Source organism: Hyla sarda, chromosome 9 (assembly GCF_029499605.1).
Source record: "Hyla sarda isolate aHylSar1 chromosome 9, aHylSar1.hap1, whole genome shotgun sequence".
NCBI classification, from domain to species: Eukaryota; Metazoa; Chordata; class Amphibia; order Anura; family Hylidae; genus Hyla; species Hyla sarda.
Genome location: NC_079197.1, coordinates 126,583,235 through 126,599,598, shown reverse-complemented (window position 1 = coordinate 126,599,598; position 16,364 = coordinate 126,583,235). Strand labels below are relative to the sequence as shown.

General features: G+C 47.0%; 1 protein-coding gene across 2 annotated transcripts in view; it reads left to right on the top strand.

The window, feature by feature from the left end:
* The first annotated feature begins 433 nt into the window (after positions 1-433).
* PHF6 (PHD finger protein 6) overlaps positions 434-16,364 on the top strand; it is a 50,128-nt gene continuing 34,197 nt past the window's right edge. For both annotated transcript variants that reach the window (XM_056539217.1, XM_056539219.1), the window contains exons 1-4: positions 434-591; positions 4,046-4,219; positions 5,218-5,319; positions 8,557-8,690. In XM_056539217.1, the coding sequence (XP_056395192.1) occupies positions 4,082-4,219; positions 5,218-5,319; positions 8,557-8,690 (374 nt within the window). In that variant the 5' untranslated portion in view covers positions 434-591; positions 4,046-4,081. The remainder of the gene's footprint in view (positions 592-4,045; positions 4,220-5,217; positions 5,320-8,556; positions 8,691-16,364) is intronic.

The window sequence follows — 16,364 nt, the reverse complement described above, 5'->3', positions numbered from 1 at the left end:
TCAGGGCACGTATAGATGACTGGGCAGTGATCAGGGCACGTATAGATGACTGGGCAGTGATCAGGGCACGTATAGATGACTGGGCAGTGATCAGGGCACGTATAGATGACTGGGCAGTGATCAGGGCACGTATAGATGACTGGGCAGTGGTCAGGGCACGTATAGATGACTGGGCAGTGGTCAGGGCACGTATAGATGACTGGGCAGTGGTCAGGGGACGTATAGATGACTGGGCAGTGGTCAGGGGATGTATAGATGACTGGGAAGTGGTCAGGGCACGTACAGATGACTGGGCAGTGATCAGGGCACGTATAGATGACAGTGATCAGAGACTTCAGACAATAGCCAGTGAGTCATATCGTACAGTCAGCATGATCTCCATTGTGCAGAATTACAGCTTTCGGGCGCTGAACGGGTTAAATACACTGCGTGCCGTGCGTACAGGGGGGCGTGTGACGGCTCTTCCCGCCGTTGGGCGTGACGTCAGCACGTCGTGCGTCTTCGAATGAAAGGAAACAAACACTAGAGATCGCGGAGCTGTTCCTGGAATAAGAGTGACAGTGCTGGCCGGAGGGGAGCGGGGCACAGCCGGTGAGTGTGGCCGGGGAGCAGGCGGAGGAGACCCGGACGATCAGCGCCGCAGTGTCAGGGCTTCAGAGCCCGCCTCCTGGAGAGGCCGGGCAGCCTGGGACTCCCGCCGGATCCCATTGTGGGGAGAGGGGGATGCTGAGGGACATGTGGTGAGGATGAATGAATCACTGCTGGGGGGCGGTCACGTGATGTAGGGGCTGTCATACAGCAGGGGGTGACAGGAGAGACCCTCACACATGTCACACAGCTGTGAGGAGATGTCACCTGGTGCAGGCTACACAGCCATAATACCGGATGGCATCATTCACACTGTAGTCTGGTACCAGACAGTCACCTGCAGAAGGCGGAAGTAAGAGAAGTGGTTGTCCCTGAGCAGGGGCCTGTCCTGGGGGGATAAACAGACACGTGACATGGTTTAGAGGGGCCCTGTCCTGGGGGTATAAACATACACGTGACATGATTTAGAGGGGGTGGGGGGCTGTCCTGGGGGTATAAAAAGACGGGTGACATGGTTTAGAGGGGGGGGGGGCTGTCCTGGGGGTATAAAAAGACGGGTGAAATGGTTTAGAGGGGGGGGGGGGCTGTCCTGGGGGTATAAACAGACGGGTGACAAGGTTTAGAGAGGACCTGTCCTGGGGGGATAAACAGATGGATGACATGGTTTAGAGGGGACCTGTCCTGGGGGTATAAACAGGTAACATGGTTTAGAGGGGCCCTGTACTGGGGGTATAAACAGACGGGTGACATGGTTTAGAGGGGCCCTGTCCTGGGGGTATAAACAGATGGGTGACATGGTTTACAGGTGCCCTGTCCTGGGGGTATAAACAGAGGGGTGACATGGTTTAGAGGGGGGGGGGGGGGGCTGTCCTGGGGGTATAAACAGACACGTGACATGGTTTAGAGGGGCCCTGTTCTGGGGGTATAAACAGACGGGTGACGGGGTTTAGAGGGGGCCTCTCCTGAGGGGATAAATAGATGGGTGACATGGTTTACAGGGGGCCTGTCCTGGGGGGATAAACGGACGGGTGACATGGTTTAGAGGGGGCCTGTCCTGGGGGTATAAACAGACACGTGACATGGTTTAGAGGGGGCCTGTCCTGGGGGTATAAACAGACGGGTGACATGGTTTACAGGTGCCCTGTCCTGGGGGTATAAACAGAGGGGTGACATGATTTAGAGGGGGGGGGGGTTGTCCTGGGGGTGTAAACAGACACGTGACATGGTTTAGAGGGGGGCTGTCCTTGGGGTATAAACAGAGGGGTGACATGGTTTAGAGGGGGCTGTCCTGGGGGTATAAACAGAGGGGGGACATGGTTTAGAGGGGGGGGCTGTCCTGGGGGTATGAACAGACGGGTGACAAGGTTTAGAGGGGACCTGTCCTGGGGGGATAAACAGGTAACATGGTTTAGAGGGGCCCTGTACTGGGGGTATAAACAGATGGGTGACATGGTTTATAGGGGACCTTTACTGGGGGTATAAACAGACGGGTGACATGGTTTATAGGGGACCTTTACTGGGGGTATAAACAGACGGGTGACATGGTTTAGAGGGGACCTGTCCTGGGGGTATAAACAGACGGGTGACATGGTTTAGAGGGGGCCCTGTACTGGGGGTATAAACAGACGGGTGACATGGTTTAGAGGGGGCCCTGTACTGGGGGTATAAACAGACGGGTGACATGGTTTAGAGGGGCCCTGTCCTGGGGTATAAACAGACGGGTAACATGGTTTAGAGGGGCCCTGTCCTGGGGGTATAAACAGACGGGTGACGGGGTTTAGAGGGGGCCTCTCCTGAGGGGATAAATAGATGGGTGACATGGTTTACAGGGGGCCTGTCCTGGGGGGATAAACGGACGGGTGACATGGTTTAGAGGGGGCCTGTCCTGGGGGGATAAACGGACGGGTGATGTGGTTTAGAGGGGGCCTGTCTCTACCTTCATGCTGCAACATTCTGGCTAAATGTGGCCATCTGGGCTACAACACTACAGCCTCCTGCCAATGGCTCTCTGGGCATGCTGGAAGTTGTAGTTCTGCAACAGCTAAAGCACTGCAGTTTAGAGCCCGCTGCTCTATCACAACCACCTATGATCTACACCAGTGACCTTCAGATGTTGCAAAACTACAACTCCCAGCATGCCCGGACAGCCAAAGGCTGTCCGGGCATGCTGGGAGTTGTAGTTTTGCAACATCTGGAGGTCCGCAGGTTGGAGACCACTGATCTACACCATTGTTTCCCAAGCGTGGTCCTCAAGTCCCCACAACAGGCCATGTTTTCTGGATGTGCTTAGTCTTTCACAGGTGATGTCATTATGATCAGTGAATCAGGTATCACCACAATTATATCATCTGTGAAGGACTAAGGAAATCCTGAAAACATGACCTGGTGGGGGGACTTGAGGACCGCGTTTGGGAAACACTGATCTACACCATTCAGTCATAGGGGGAACTTCGGCCCAAATCATTGGGTTGGTCCCCTATATTTGTTGATGGGTCGCCCAATGACTCGGGACGTGGCCCTATTCCCAGCAAAAGTCACAACTGTGGTTTCCCTGAAACTGCGCAGAGTCATAGGGCTGTGATAGAGCAGCCTGTCAGTGTTTCATGCTGCGCGTGGTTTAGGCCGCATAAAACTAGTGACAGGTTCCCTTTAAAAGTACTCTTGCCATAGAAGATATTTAAAGCCATATCAATATATAACCAGTTAAAACTTCACATTCGGACCCCAGTTGATCCTGAGATGAGGGGTGCCTGATCCTGTTCCTTGTGGACAAGGCAGTTACTGTGCCTCTGATTCCGGACCCCACAGATTGACATGTCTACTTGAATATGCATTGCCGTCTATGGAGGTGGCACATTTCCGAGCGGTCCTAGTGCCGGTTTGTTGCGGGCAGGCGTTCTGCTGTGAACATACCATAAAGCAGAGATCAGCTGACAGCTCTACATCTTGCTCCTTGCACCCCCAGCAAACAGCCTGGTAAACGCCCTGGGCACCCAAGAGACATGTAGTATTACACAGCAGTCATTCTGGTGAATGGCCTTCCATTTATTTGAAGGATGGCTCAAGTTTTCCAAAACAGCAGCCACTTAAGCAGAGCAGCGCTCTAGGGGGTTCCTAAGGGAGTCCGGACATGCTGGGAGTTGTAGTTTTGCAACAGCTGTAGGCATGCTGGTTGGGGACCACTGGTTTAATTGGTAATGGAGACTGTTGTTGTCAGGGGAGTAATAGATCAGACTTGTTGGGTTTCAGCTCTTGGGGAGGTGGGCTATCACCAGAGGTGTCTGGCAGCCCATTACCCCTTCTCCTTCAATTCAGAACACATGAAAGCTTTTCTGAGTTGAGCTTTCATATGTATGGGGCAATGTCTCCAGCAGCATAAGCTAAAATTGAATTAATGGAACACTACTATATTTTTCATATTTTATTTATTTTTAATATATTTTTTGTCCTTCTCCAGTGTCTTCTAAACTTGTCATACAACGAGCTGCAGAACATGTCTGGCTCTTCTGGACAGAAAAAAGGAGCGTTGCGTCAACATAAATGTGGATTCTGCAGGTCGAACAGAGAAAAGGAATGTGGGCAGCTACTGATGTCCAATAACCAGAAGGTGGCAGCACACCATAGATGTCTGGTTGGTATCAACAGTTTCCTTTTCCGTTTTCCCTATTGTGTGAAATATAATGCAGTCATAGGCAACCTTCAGCACTGCAGATGTTTTGGAATTCATCTCCTATGATACTATTACAGTGACCCCCTGACCTACGATGGCCCCAACATATGATTATTTCAACATGTGATGGCCTCTCAGAGACCATCGCATGTTGAAGGCAGCATCAACATACGATGCTTTTGTATGTCAGGGCCATCGCATAAACGGCTATCCGGCAGCGCAGACTGCTTCAGCTGCCACCGGATAGCCATTTACGGTGCCCCGTGTGGTCCGCTGACGATCACTTACCTGTCATCGGGGCTCCGGCACCTCCTCTTCGGGATCCTCTCAATCGTCTGTGCTCTCCATCATCGTCATCACGTCACTGCGCACGCCGTCCCATCATCAAATAGGAGCGGCGTGCACAGCAACATGATGGTGGCGACGGAGAGCGAGGATGCCGGGGAAGTAGAGGCCTTGCCGGAGCATCGGGGACACAACAACAGCGATGGAGGGCAACATCCAGGGCAGCAGTGACGGTCCGGAGCGGCGGGGACAGGTGTGTACAACTTCCTATACCAGTGGTCTACAACCTGCGGACCTCCAGATGTTGCAAAACTACAACTCCCAGCATGCCCGGACAGCCGTTGGCTGTCCGGGCATGCTGGGTGTTGTAGTTTTGCAACATCTGGAGGTCCGTAGGTTGTAGACCACTGTCCTATACTTTACATTGCACAAATCTCTCAACATACGATGGTTTCAACAAACGATGGTCCATTTGGAACGGATTACCATCGTATGTTGAGGGACCACTGTACAGCCAAAATGTCATGGGAAATGTAGTCCAAAACACCTGCAGTGCCGATGGTTGCCTGTGTCTGAATAGTGTCAGTGTGGAGTATAATGCTTTTTCTTTCGGAGTAAAGTAAATACAGTCCAGACTGACTACTTATGGTATTTTTTTTTCATTATTTTCTTAGCTGTTTTCTTCCGGACTTGTTTCCTCACAATCTGACAGTGAAAACCTTGGCGGATTTTCCATAGAAGACATACAGAAAGAATTGAGAAGGGGCAAGAAACTGGTACGGTATTTTTCGTCATATAAGACGCTCCAGCATATAAGACGCACCTAATTTTATAGGATAAAAATCTAGAAAATAAAGATTCTGAACCAAATACAATGTAAAGTATAGGACAGTGGTCTTCAACCTGCAGACCTTCAGATGTTGCAAAACTACAACTCCCGGCATGCCCGGACAGCCAACGGCATGCTGGGAGTTGTAGTTTTGCAACATCTGGAGGTCCGCAGGTTGAAGACCACTGGTATAGGAGGTAATACTCACATGCCCCCGCTGCTCCGGACCCGTCACCGTTGCCCTGGATGTTGCCCTCCATCGTTGTCGCCGCGTCCCCGTCGCTCCGGAACGTCTCTGCTGCCCGGTATCCTCGCTCTCCGTCGCCGCCATCATGCCGCTATGCACGCCACTCCTATTGGATGACGGGACGGCGTGCGCGACGACGTCACAGCAACTAAGGAGAGGGCCGGCCGTGCAGGGGATCCCGGCACGGAGCAGACACCGAGGAGGCAGGGAAGGTCCCTCCCGGTGTCCTGTAAGCTGTTCGGGACGCCGTGATTTCACCGCTGCGTTCCCGAACAGCTCGACCGAGCAGCCGGGTTAGTGTTGTTCTCGCTTCAGATGCGGCGGTCAGCTTTGATCGCCGCATCTGAAGGGTTAATACAGGGCATCACCGTGATCAGTGATGTCCTGTATTAGCCGCGGGTCCCGGCCGTTGATGGCCACAGGGACTGCCACGATAGGTGTGTATTCGCCTTATAAGACGCACCAACTTCACCCCCCCCCCCCAGTTTTGGGGAATAAAAAGTGCGTCTTATACAGCGAAAAATACGGTATGTTGCGGAGTTAAAAAATAAATAATAAATAGGACTAAATAAATGTTTTGAATTTAACAGAACAGTACAAAGTGTATTTTAATCTTAGTATAGTTGAAGGTGTCTCAGTGACATCTGTAACTCCCTTCCCTAGTGATGACAGCTGATCGTTGGCCTGGGTTCTTAGTGCGTACGGGATGTCTTGTCAGAGATTACTCCTTTTAGAAATGAGCCACTGTAACAGTAAGCGATCAGCACTGGTCCTGCACACCCAGGCAAACAAGAGAAGCTTCTGGGGAAATCCCAGAAGTAAGCCCCTCTTACAAAGCATAAAGAGTTCTTAACAAGAGACCCCACTAAGTCTTGTTTCTTAATAGGGCATAAGGAAAATTGTCTGAATCAATATTTATTTAAAGGGCTACTCCAGTGGAAAACAATAATAATTTTTTTTTTTTTTTAAATCAACTGGTGGTAGAAAGTTAAACAGACTTGTAAATTACTTCTATATAAAAAAAAAAATTTGTTGATTTTTTTATTTTTATTTCTTTTGTCTGACCACAGTGCTCTGACACCTGTCCATGTCAGGAGTTGTCCAGAGCAGGAGGTTTGCTATGGGTATTTTCTCCTACTCTGGACAGTTCCTGACATGGACAGAGGTGTCAGCATAGAACACTGTGGCCAGACAGAAAAGAGATTCAAAAAGAAACAAACTTCCTCTGGAGCATACAGCAGCTCATAAGTCCTGGAAGGCTTAAGATTTTTATATAGAAGTAATTTACTAATCTGTGTAACTTTCTGGCACCAGTTGACAAAAAAAATAAATCCACTGGAGTACCCCTTTTAATAATGCTCTTAAAATGTTCTCTCCATATGTATAGTCAGCAGTGTATTGAGTTGGGCAAAGAGCAGTGTACCAGCCTGTATGTCATGTTTGTGAGTATGTGTTGCAGATTGCCAGTCTGAATTTCACACCCCCCAAAAATGATGTGGAATTGTGGGCATGTTGTTTTCCATACCTGCAGTGTGCCCAGTCACAGGATGCTTCAGGTTTTGCAGTTCAAAGTTGAAAATCTGCAACAAAATATCAATGTACCGTATATACTCGAGAATAAGCAGAGTTTTGCTGGGAGTTGTAGTTTTGAAACATCTGAAGGTCCGCAGGTTGAAGACCACTGCCTGGGCCTTCGTCATTATCCAGCCCCCCCTCCCCCCTTTAGTTTTGTACTCTCCTCCACTCGGCGGGAAGTTCGGGTGAGCTGGTCCGGGCCATCTGTGCTGCAGGACCGTCCGGTGGGGAGGGATAGTCGTACCGGGCTGTCCATCTTCACCGGGTGGGCCTCTTCTCCGCGCCCGGCCCCGGAATAATGACGTTGCCTTGATGACGACGCACAGGGACGTCGTCAAGGCAACCGGACGGTCCTGCAGCACAGATGGCCCGGACCAGCTCACCCGAACGTCCCGCCGAGCGGAGGAGAGTACAAAACTAAAGGGGGAGGGGGGGGGGGGGCTGGATTATGACGAAGGCCCAGGCAGTGGTCTTCAACCTGCGGACCTCCAGATGTTTCAAAACTACAACTCCCAGCATGCCCGGACAGCCGATGGCTGTCCAGGCATGCTGGGACTTGTAGTTTTGGAACATCTGGAGGTCCGCAGGTTGAAGACCACTGTTAAATCAGACATTGACAAGCGGTGATGATGAAGGGGGTGGTGTGGGATGATGACAGGGTAATGATGAAGGGGGGGATGATGACGGGGGTGTTAATGACGGGGGTCTGGATGATGACGGGGGGGGGGATGATGTATTTCCCACCCTAGGCTTATAGTCGAGTCAATAACTTTTCCTGGGTTTTTGGGGTGAAATTAGGGGCCTTGGCTTATATTCGGGTGGGCTTATACTCGAGTATATACGGTATTGATGCATAAAAAATACAGTAAGACTGATCGGCTCTTTTTTTTTAGGGTATGCACAGGAATTTCCTCACTGAATTTTCACGAGGATATTTTGCATAGATGCCAACTGCAGCATCCTCCTATTGATCTCACTGTGAAGCTGCTGCCCTGTGTATACTGCAAAAGTTTTGCTCACGCAAATTCCGACGAGGAATTGTTTCCGCTAAAAGTTCATACTCATTATTTTGGCGGAATCTGCCTGGGACACCGCTTAATGCCCGCACGGACATTAAGAGCCAATTCCGGAGGAGACTGCTACATATAGACTCTGCTGAATTCCCCACAAGGAGAATCCGTAGTGTGAACATACCCTTAGGCTCCTGCGTTGGTGCTGTAGGATTTGCTTTTTCTTTTTTCTTTTTTAGTACATGTGCCCACAAAGTAATAAATGATAAGGCAGTCCAGTGTGACCCTCTTGCTTTGTGCTGTGGAGTTTTTTTTTTTTTCTTTTCTAATCTTTGTTTGTTTTTCTTCCTAGATGTGTACCTTGTGTCACTGTCCTGGTGCAACAATTGGGTGTGAGGTGAAGACGTGTTGCAGGACATATCACTACCACTGCGCTCTGCACGATAAAGCTCAGATACAGGAAAACCCCTCACAAGGACTATATCTGTAAGAACAATGAAATCTTAAGTGTTTCACTAGTTAATGATCACATAGTAAGATCTATTGTAGGATTGTATCTAGGGATGGACATTTGCACAAGTACTTGTAATCTTGCTAATGTCCCCCATACCTAATCTGATACTCGCCAGTGGGACCCCCGCCGGCAGGTATCACTGACGTGCCGAATTATGCAGTGCGCCCAGCAGCTGTGCACCAGTTATAGCCGGCACCGATCACGGTGATGTCCTGCATTAACCCTATAGACGCCGCCATGAAAGTTGATTGCAGCATCTTAAAGTCCTGAAGTTAACTGCTGGTTAGCTCAGGGATGCTGATCGGGATCACCGTGGTGTCCCGATCAGCTGTGAAGACGGCCGGAGGTCCTTTACCATGCTCCGTGCCGTCCAATCGTCGCTCCTTTACTGCAGTTATCCATGGCAGGAAGTAATAAAGGAGTGCTGATAACACTGATCATGACTATGCTTTGGCATATCATTGATCAGTGTATGCAATGTACAGGTTGCATGTAAAAGTGCCCTATGGGGACTAAAAGTGGGGGGCAAAAAAGGTGAAATAAAAAATGTTAATTAACTCATTCCCTAAATAAAATTAAAATAAAATCATTTTTTTTTTTTCTCTTGAGCATTTCATTGGGTATATTCTGCTTGCTGCCAGGAGGCTGACACTAGGCAAAAAACAAAAGAAAGTCGTCTCCTCCCAGCAGAATATACCGCCCCCTGGTTCTGAGAAACTCTGTTTTAGTTTAGTGTCAGCAGGATGCAGACACAGATCTGAAGTTCTCCAGACCTGGTCTTATCTCTTTCTTTCTTTTTATTTTTTAATTTTTTTCTTAGTCTGTCTATAGTTAGATTTTCTCTCCTTCTTTTTTTTTTTTTTTTTTTTTTCTAGCTCTATGTGGGTATCTGCTGGAGAGCCAGCTTCACAAGCTGTACTTAGTTCAGGCGGTCCAGACCGGTTTGTACTTCCCGAGGGGCGGCGCAAGGGCGCCCTGGCTTCCAAGGGCACTATCTCCCGGTGGATCCAATCCGCCATTTCGGAGGCGTATCTTTGCAAGGCTCTGGTACCCCCCTTTCGAGTGGCTAACTCCACCTACGTGGTGGTGGCCTCCTGGGGGGTCAGCCATGGGGCTTTGGCTCTGCAAGGCTGCTACTTGATCATCTCTGCATACTTTTTTGCCAGCTATTACCGTGTTCATATCTTTGGTCGCGGAGTTTTGCAGGTGGCAGTTCAGTCGTCCGCCTGAGTTTTTTTTCTGGCTGGGATGTTGGTCTTTCCCTCCCCAGGGACTGCTTTAGGATGTCCCAGGGTTCCTGTGTGCCCCAATGAAGTGCTCGAGTAAAGTAGATATTCATACTTACTGGAAAATATTTCTGAGCTTCTGTTGGGGGACACAGCACCCACCCATTGGTTTGTTTGTGTTCAGCCAGTTTCTGCTGCTGTTGTGCAGGGTCCCCTTGTTTTGTCTGGGTTTTGTTCGGACTGTTTCTTTTCCTGGTCGGTTCTCCTTCTGCTTTGGGACTAAACGGAGTTGCTCAGAGCCAGGGGGCGGGTATATCCTGCCGGGAGGAGACGACTTTCTTTTTGTTTTTTGCCTCCTAGCGGCAAGGAGCATATACCCATGGTTCCTGTGTCCCCCAATAGAAGCTCAGAGAAAGAGTTTACAGTAAGTATAAAAATCTACTTTTTTAAATATAAAAAAGCCCTTCCTCTAATAAAAACAAAAAACACCCCTTTTCCCCTTAAAAAAATAAAAATACCCTGTCACATGACAGAAAAAAAGTATCTGTACTCGTACTGGGTCTGGAAAAAAAAAATTGTATTCGAACATCCCTAATTGTATCCTGGAAGATTGGAAAGTATAACTGAACTATATAAGTGGTGCACTTTGTATCTCATAGTAAACTTCTTAATGGCATCTATAGCCAAGTGTTTTGTGTTTAATTTTTAATTTTTTTTTTTTTTAGTTCTTTACTTTTGTGTTACCAATTAACTATTATCCATACAAAATATTAAAGTATCCAAACAATCCTAATCCATTGTTAGAGGGAGATGACAAAGTCTGGGGTGCCCAGAACCCCACCTGCCCCCAGTTTTACAGAAAGAAGCTTCTCCTCTCCTTTCTGCCCCAATAGGCAATTTTCTTTTCACGATGGCTTTGTTTAGTTTTTCCCTATTAGCAACAGTACCTTTTTACAATGAATAACCTAGCATAAAAAATTCTCAATTAGAATATCAGGGTGAGTAAAATCTTAATACTGCTTTGTATTAAAGGAGAACCGTGGTTTAACATTTTATTTCCCCTGTGCCCGGGCTGCAAAAAAAAAAAAAAAAAAAAATTTAACTCGCCGTCTTATGTTCCCTGCTATTAGCATCCCGGTCCTCTGGTGCTGGTGGTCTTCTTACTACTTGGGCTCGGTGCGATGTCCTGCCTTGACCGGTGATAGGCTGAGCGCCTTGTCATGTAAGGAGCCTAGGCCTTGCCTTCTTCTCCCTGTTGCCTGGGCCCCTTACATGACAGTGCGCTCAGCCTATCACCAGCCGAGGCGGGACATCGCTATGGCTGATGATGCGCTGAGTGCACACGGGAGCACCGGGATGCCAATATCTGCGCAATGGGGGGGACGTAGGAAGGGGAGTTTGTATGTATTTATTTATAATTTTCTTTTTTTTTTTTTTTTTTTTTTTTTTCCCCTCCTCTGATGCCAAATATTGGTTTAAAACATCTGAGCATACTGAATCCTTTCTCTATCCTATTTTATATAGCCCTATAGGAAATAATGTCACCTAAATGTTAGTTTAAACTGCACTAACTCATGATTGTAATTGGGTTTTGTCTCCCTTTTACGCAATCACTGCTCACATGAGGCAGTAAATTTTGTTTATAATGGTCCGTGGATATTTCCAATGTGTGCTAAACTGGTGCCATATTTATTGCCTTCTCTATGATATGATGTGGAATTCCTATCACCCAACGCCTGGGACATGTAGTTCCGGGCACCAGGCAGGTGAATTTTTCCGGTCCTCAGTCCTGCTTCAGGCAAGCAGAGCCAGACCTGATGAGTGGGGCGGTGCTCAGCAGTCTGTATGGAGCGGGCTCCCGACTCCAGCCTGCGCCATACTCTGCAGCCCTACGCTGATTTCAGTAGCCGGGGGGCGCCGCTAATAGCCAGCATGTGGGGATCGCCGCGGCTGGCTATTAACCCTTTAGATCGCAGCTGTCAAAGCGGCATCTAAAGGGACATGTGAATGCTCCCAGTCAGGCAGTATCAATGACAGGGCTGCAGACACCAGGGAAGGAGAGGTAAGCCCTCCGGCTACCTCTGTAGTGGATTTCCCTGCTCCCCCCCCCCCCACATCATGATCGCGCGGGGGGGGGGGGGGGGGGGGGATCCACTATAGAGGTGGCCAGAGGGCTTACCTCTCCTTCCCTTGTGTCTGTGGCCCTGTGATTGATACTGCCTGGCTGGACAGACCTTAACCCCTTCCAAGTTAAGTGCAATTCAAAAAATGCGAAAATGTTCAGAATTTTTTTTTAAATTTGTAAAACATGACTGAAACTATACAAATCTGGTATTGCCGTAATCAGGCCGGCATAAAGTATCAAAACATGTTGGCTCAACCACAAGGTAAATGGTGTAGAAAAGAAAACCACCAAATTTTCTAAATAATTTTTTACTTTTTAAATTCCCCTGAACAAGTAGTTTTTTATTAAATTTCCACACCCCTGTGTGCATATCATTTAGCAATGTCAGAGAGGAGTGAATAGATTGGATGAGTTTGAGCTCTTAATATGTGGCCATGCATTTTTTTGCATTGTGATTTCTTATGTACCAGTGTTCCTGAGGTTAGCATTGGTCTGATGTATGGCTTAAGGTTTGGGTGCTCTATGTTTAGAAACATGGTCATCATACTATTACAGGTGAAACTCGAAAAATTAGAATATTGTGCAACAGTTAATTGTATTTCATTAACCCCTTAAGGACCAATACAAATAAACCTGTACGCCCCTGAAAGACCAGGCCTGTTTTTTCAAATCGGGGATGTCTGTCTTTATTAGAGAATAACTCTGGTAACGTTTTGCCAATCACGATAATTCTGACATTGTTTTTTTGTCACAAGTTGTCCTTCATGTGCATAGTAAAAGTAAGCCGATATCATTTGTAGTTTTTTTTTTTTTTTTTTTTACAATGCAAAAAATCATGAAATTTTTACAAAAAATTAAGATTTTTTGCTATTTTAACACTAGGTTGCATATATTTATACTTACTGACCAAATAGTTTATGAAACTTATACTTTCAGATGTCTACTTTATTTTGACGTCATGTTTTAGTTTTTAATTAACATTTTAAATTAGTTAGAAGCCTAACAATTTAACTTGAAATTTAGAAAATGTTGAAAAGTACATCTTTTTTTATGTGCTATGCAAGGTTTGCAGAAATTAAAAGTAGTAGAACATAGGAGCACCCCCCAAATGACCCCATTTTAAAAACTAGACCCCTTAAGGTATTCGCTAGGGGGTACAGTGAGTATTTTAACACCATAGTTTTTTGGCAGGAATCATTACAAAGTCAGTGTTAAAAATTCGAAATTTGCAGTTTTTCACAAATGCATCATTTGGGGGGCATATTTTTTGTACATCACTTCTGATATTGAAAGAAATGCACGCTATATTTTATTAAGCTGCTTGTCCCATGTTCGGAAATACCCCCGCTTTGGCCATATATGGTTCCTTGGCCGCGTGGTAGGACTCAGAAGGAGAGGAGCGCCATTTGGCTTTCAGGGCAGAACAGTACCCCCACCCCCACAAGTGACCCCATTTATATACCGCACCCCTACAAGTTATTGGCTGCACCAGGGACCTCTCTGATTGGTCCTTGGTCGGCTGGCAGTATAACGCATCTGTCTGTGACAGTTAAGGCTCCTGATGGATATATCCGCCATGTTGTGGGAATAAGCACCCGCTCATGGCGAATATATCCATCACTGCTGCGGCTGGGTAGCTCAGTGTGTCCGCTCATGACTGCTGGCGGGAAATCCGCTGCTATGAGTGGACACACAAAGCTACCCAGCTGCAGCAGTGAGCTCATTACCGTGACTGCTGCATAATGTGTAGGATCACATGGTGGACATCCACAACATATTACATGCTGCGGATGTCCGCCAATGCGATCCTACACATTATGCATTTTTTTTTTATTAGATTCATTTAATGTATTTTTAATAATTTTTTTTTTTTTTTTTTACACTTTTATTACACTTTTATTTATTTTTACACTTTTTAATGCTTTGGAATACTTAGTATTCCAAAGCATTGCAGTTATATGCTGCCTGCCAGTTTTCACTAGCAGGCAGCATATCAGGACGTGCCTCTGGCACATCCTACAGGCAATACCCAGGGCAGACCTGGGGGTCTTTGCCCAGGTATGCAGCAGCAACCCGCGATGCTCCGGGGTGCTGCAGGAGAGACAGAGGGAGCCCCCTCCCTCTGTCATAACACTTACAGCCCGCGGTCACTTCCGACCGCGGCTGTAAGGGTTAAAACTGCCGGGACCGAAGTTTACTTCGGTCCTGGCAGCGCAGCAGGGTCCCGGCTGTGTGATACAGCAGAGTCCCTGCCGCGATCTCGTGGGTGCACTGGGCAGCACCCACGAGAATAATGGACGAGTATAGACGTCCAGGTGCGGGAACGGCCGCCAACCTGGACGTCTATACTCGTCCATGGTCGTTATCGGGTTAAAGAGGGTACTACGGTGGAAACCTTTTATTTATTTATTTATTTATTTATTTATTTTTTTAAGGGGGTTATCCATCGTAAGGTGATTTTAGTACATACCTGGCAGACAGTAATGGACATGCTTTGGAAGGATCTGCGCTTTTCTTGGGGCTAAATGTCTGTCATGAGATTACCATAACACTGTGGCTAGCTTTTTGTGAACTGGTATTTCCTGTTTGACTTTTTTCTTTCAGTACAAATCCCACAATTCCATTTTCCTCCTTTGCACACATCAGCCACCCCACCGATGGAAACATAAATGAGCTGCATCCATTCAAAAGACCTATGGTTTTTAATCAGTGTCTACAGCTGTTGTATTAGCTGCAGATTGATCGCTCCAGGAAAGAGAAATGGAAGTTCCGGCTCCCAAGGCTGGGTAAAAAATTTCAAGTTTATTTCTTCATGTTAAAATCCAGTGCATGAGCAAAAAATAAAACCATAGAAAAGAGAACAACACCAAACGCACCACGTGGTGCGTTTGGTGTTGTTCTCTTTTCTATGGTTTTATTTTTTGCTCATGCACTGGATTTTAGCATGAAGAAATAAACTTGAAATTTTTTACCCAGCCTTGGGAGCCGGAACTTCCATTTCTCTTTCCTGATTGCTTCACCTGAGGACTTGGCCTCAGAGACCATCCGAAGCTCCCGCTGGTGCAGGTGTATTGTGCTACTTTCCATATACCTTGGAGACTACTGGGTGAGCTGATATACGTTTTTCCTAGATTGATCCCTCCACCCATTGAAGCAGACAGGCTCCCTGTCGTCAGCTGACTAGTGAGTCAGGTCTCGGCCACATTGCAACCTGGCAAGTCATTTTGTATGCTGGTAAAAATAAATATTGGGGTGAAAATCACAGAAGAATTGTGAGAAAACCGTCACACACAGGTACAGACACTATATTATGAACTACACTAACTTTACAGCCCCTGTAGCATAGTCAGATAAAAAAAAAATCCTGTAATATTCCTTTTAAGTATACCTTCCCTTTCTTAGATCAGTTAGGATCACTACTATATTTCAGAATACTAAAGAGTAAGATAAGTTCAATGTGTAATGGATTCCAGCTCACCCTTTGTAGCCTCACAACGTCCCGGACTGGAATTGACCAATTCCATAAACATAGAAAGAATGAGAGAGTCCAGCATTGTATAGTCTGTTGAATTTGGAGGAGTTTATTCGTAACCAAACATAGCTACAGGTAAGTGGCGCGTTTCGGCTGTCGGTACACAGCCTTAGTATGACTAAGTACTGGCAGCTGAAACGCGTCACTTACCTGTAGCTATATGTTTTGTTACGAATAAACTCCTCCAAATTCAACAGACTATACAATGCTGGACTATCTCATTCTTTCTAAAGAGTAAGTTATTTAATCATATTCTTGTTGGCTCGGAAGTTTACATACACCTAGTTTAATATTTGGTTACATTGCGTTTACGACTTGGATAATGCATTTTGGGGCCTTTGACTTTGGGCCCATTGCTTTTGAGCGAACTGGTGTATCTGTGTCAGGTTTGTAGGCTGTGTCAGGTTTTCAGTTCAGCCCATAGATTTTCTATAGGATTGAGATCGGACCATTTTGTCATAACTTTGCAGGTGTGCTTGGGGGTCATTACTCATTTGTTACAGAGCTTTAAAGGATAACTCTGGGATGTAACAATTTATCCCCTACCCTAAGGATAGGGGATAAGTGTTAGATTTCGGGCATCCAACCGCTGGGGTCCCCTGCGATCTCCCCAATGGCGCCCCAGCTCCCTGCATGAAACGAGCATTTTCGACCACCACACGAAGTGGCAGCCGGCACACCCCCTCCATGCAGTTCTATGGTAGTCGGAGATTACCGAAAGCATCACTCCGGCTCTCCCACAGAACTGGATGCAGGGGTTGTG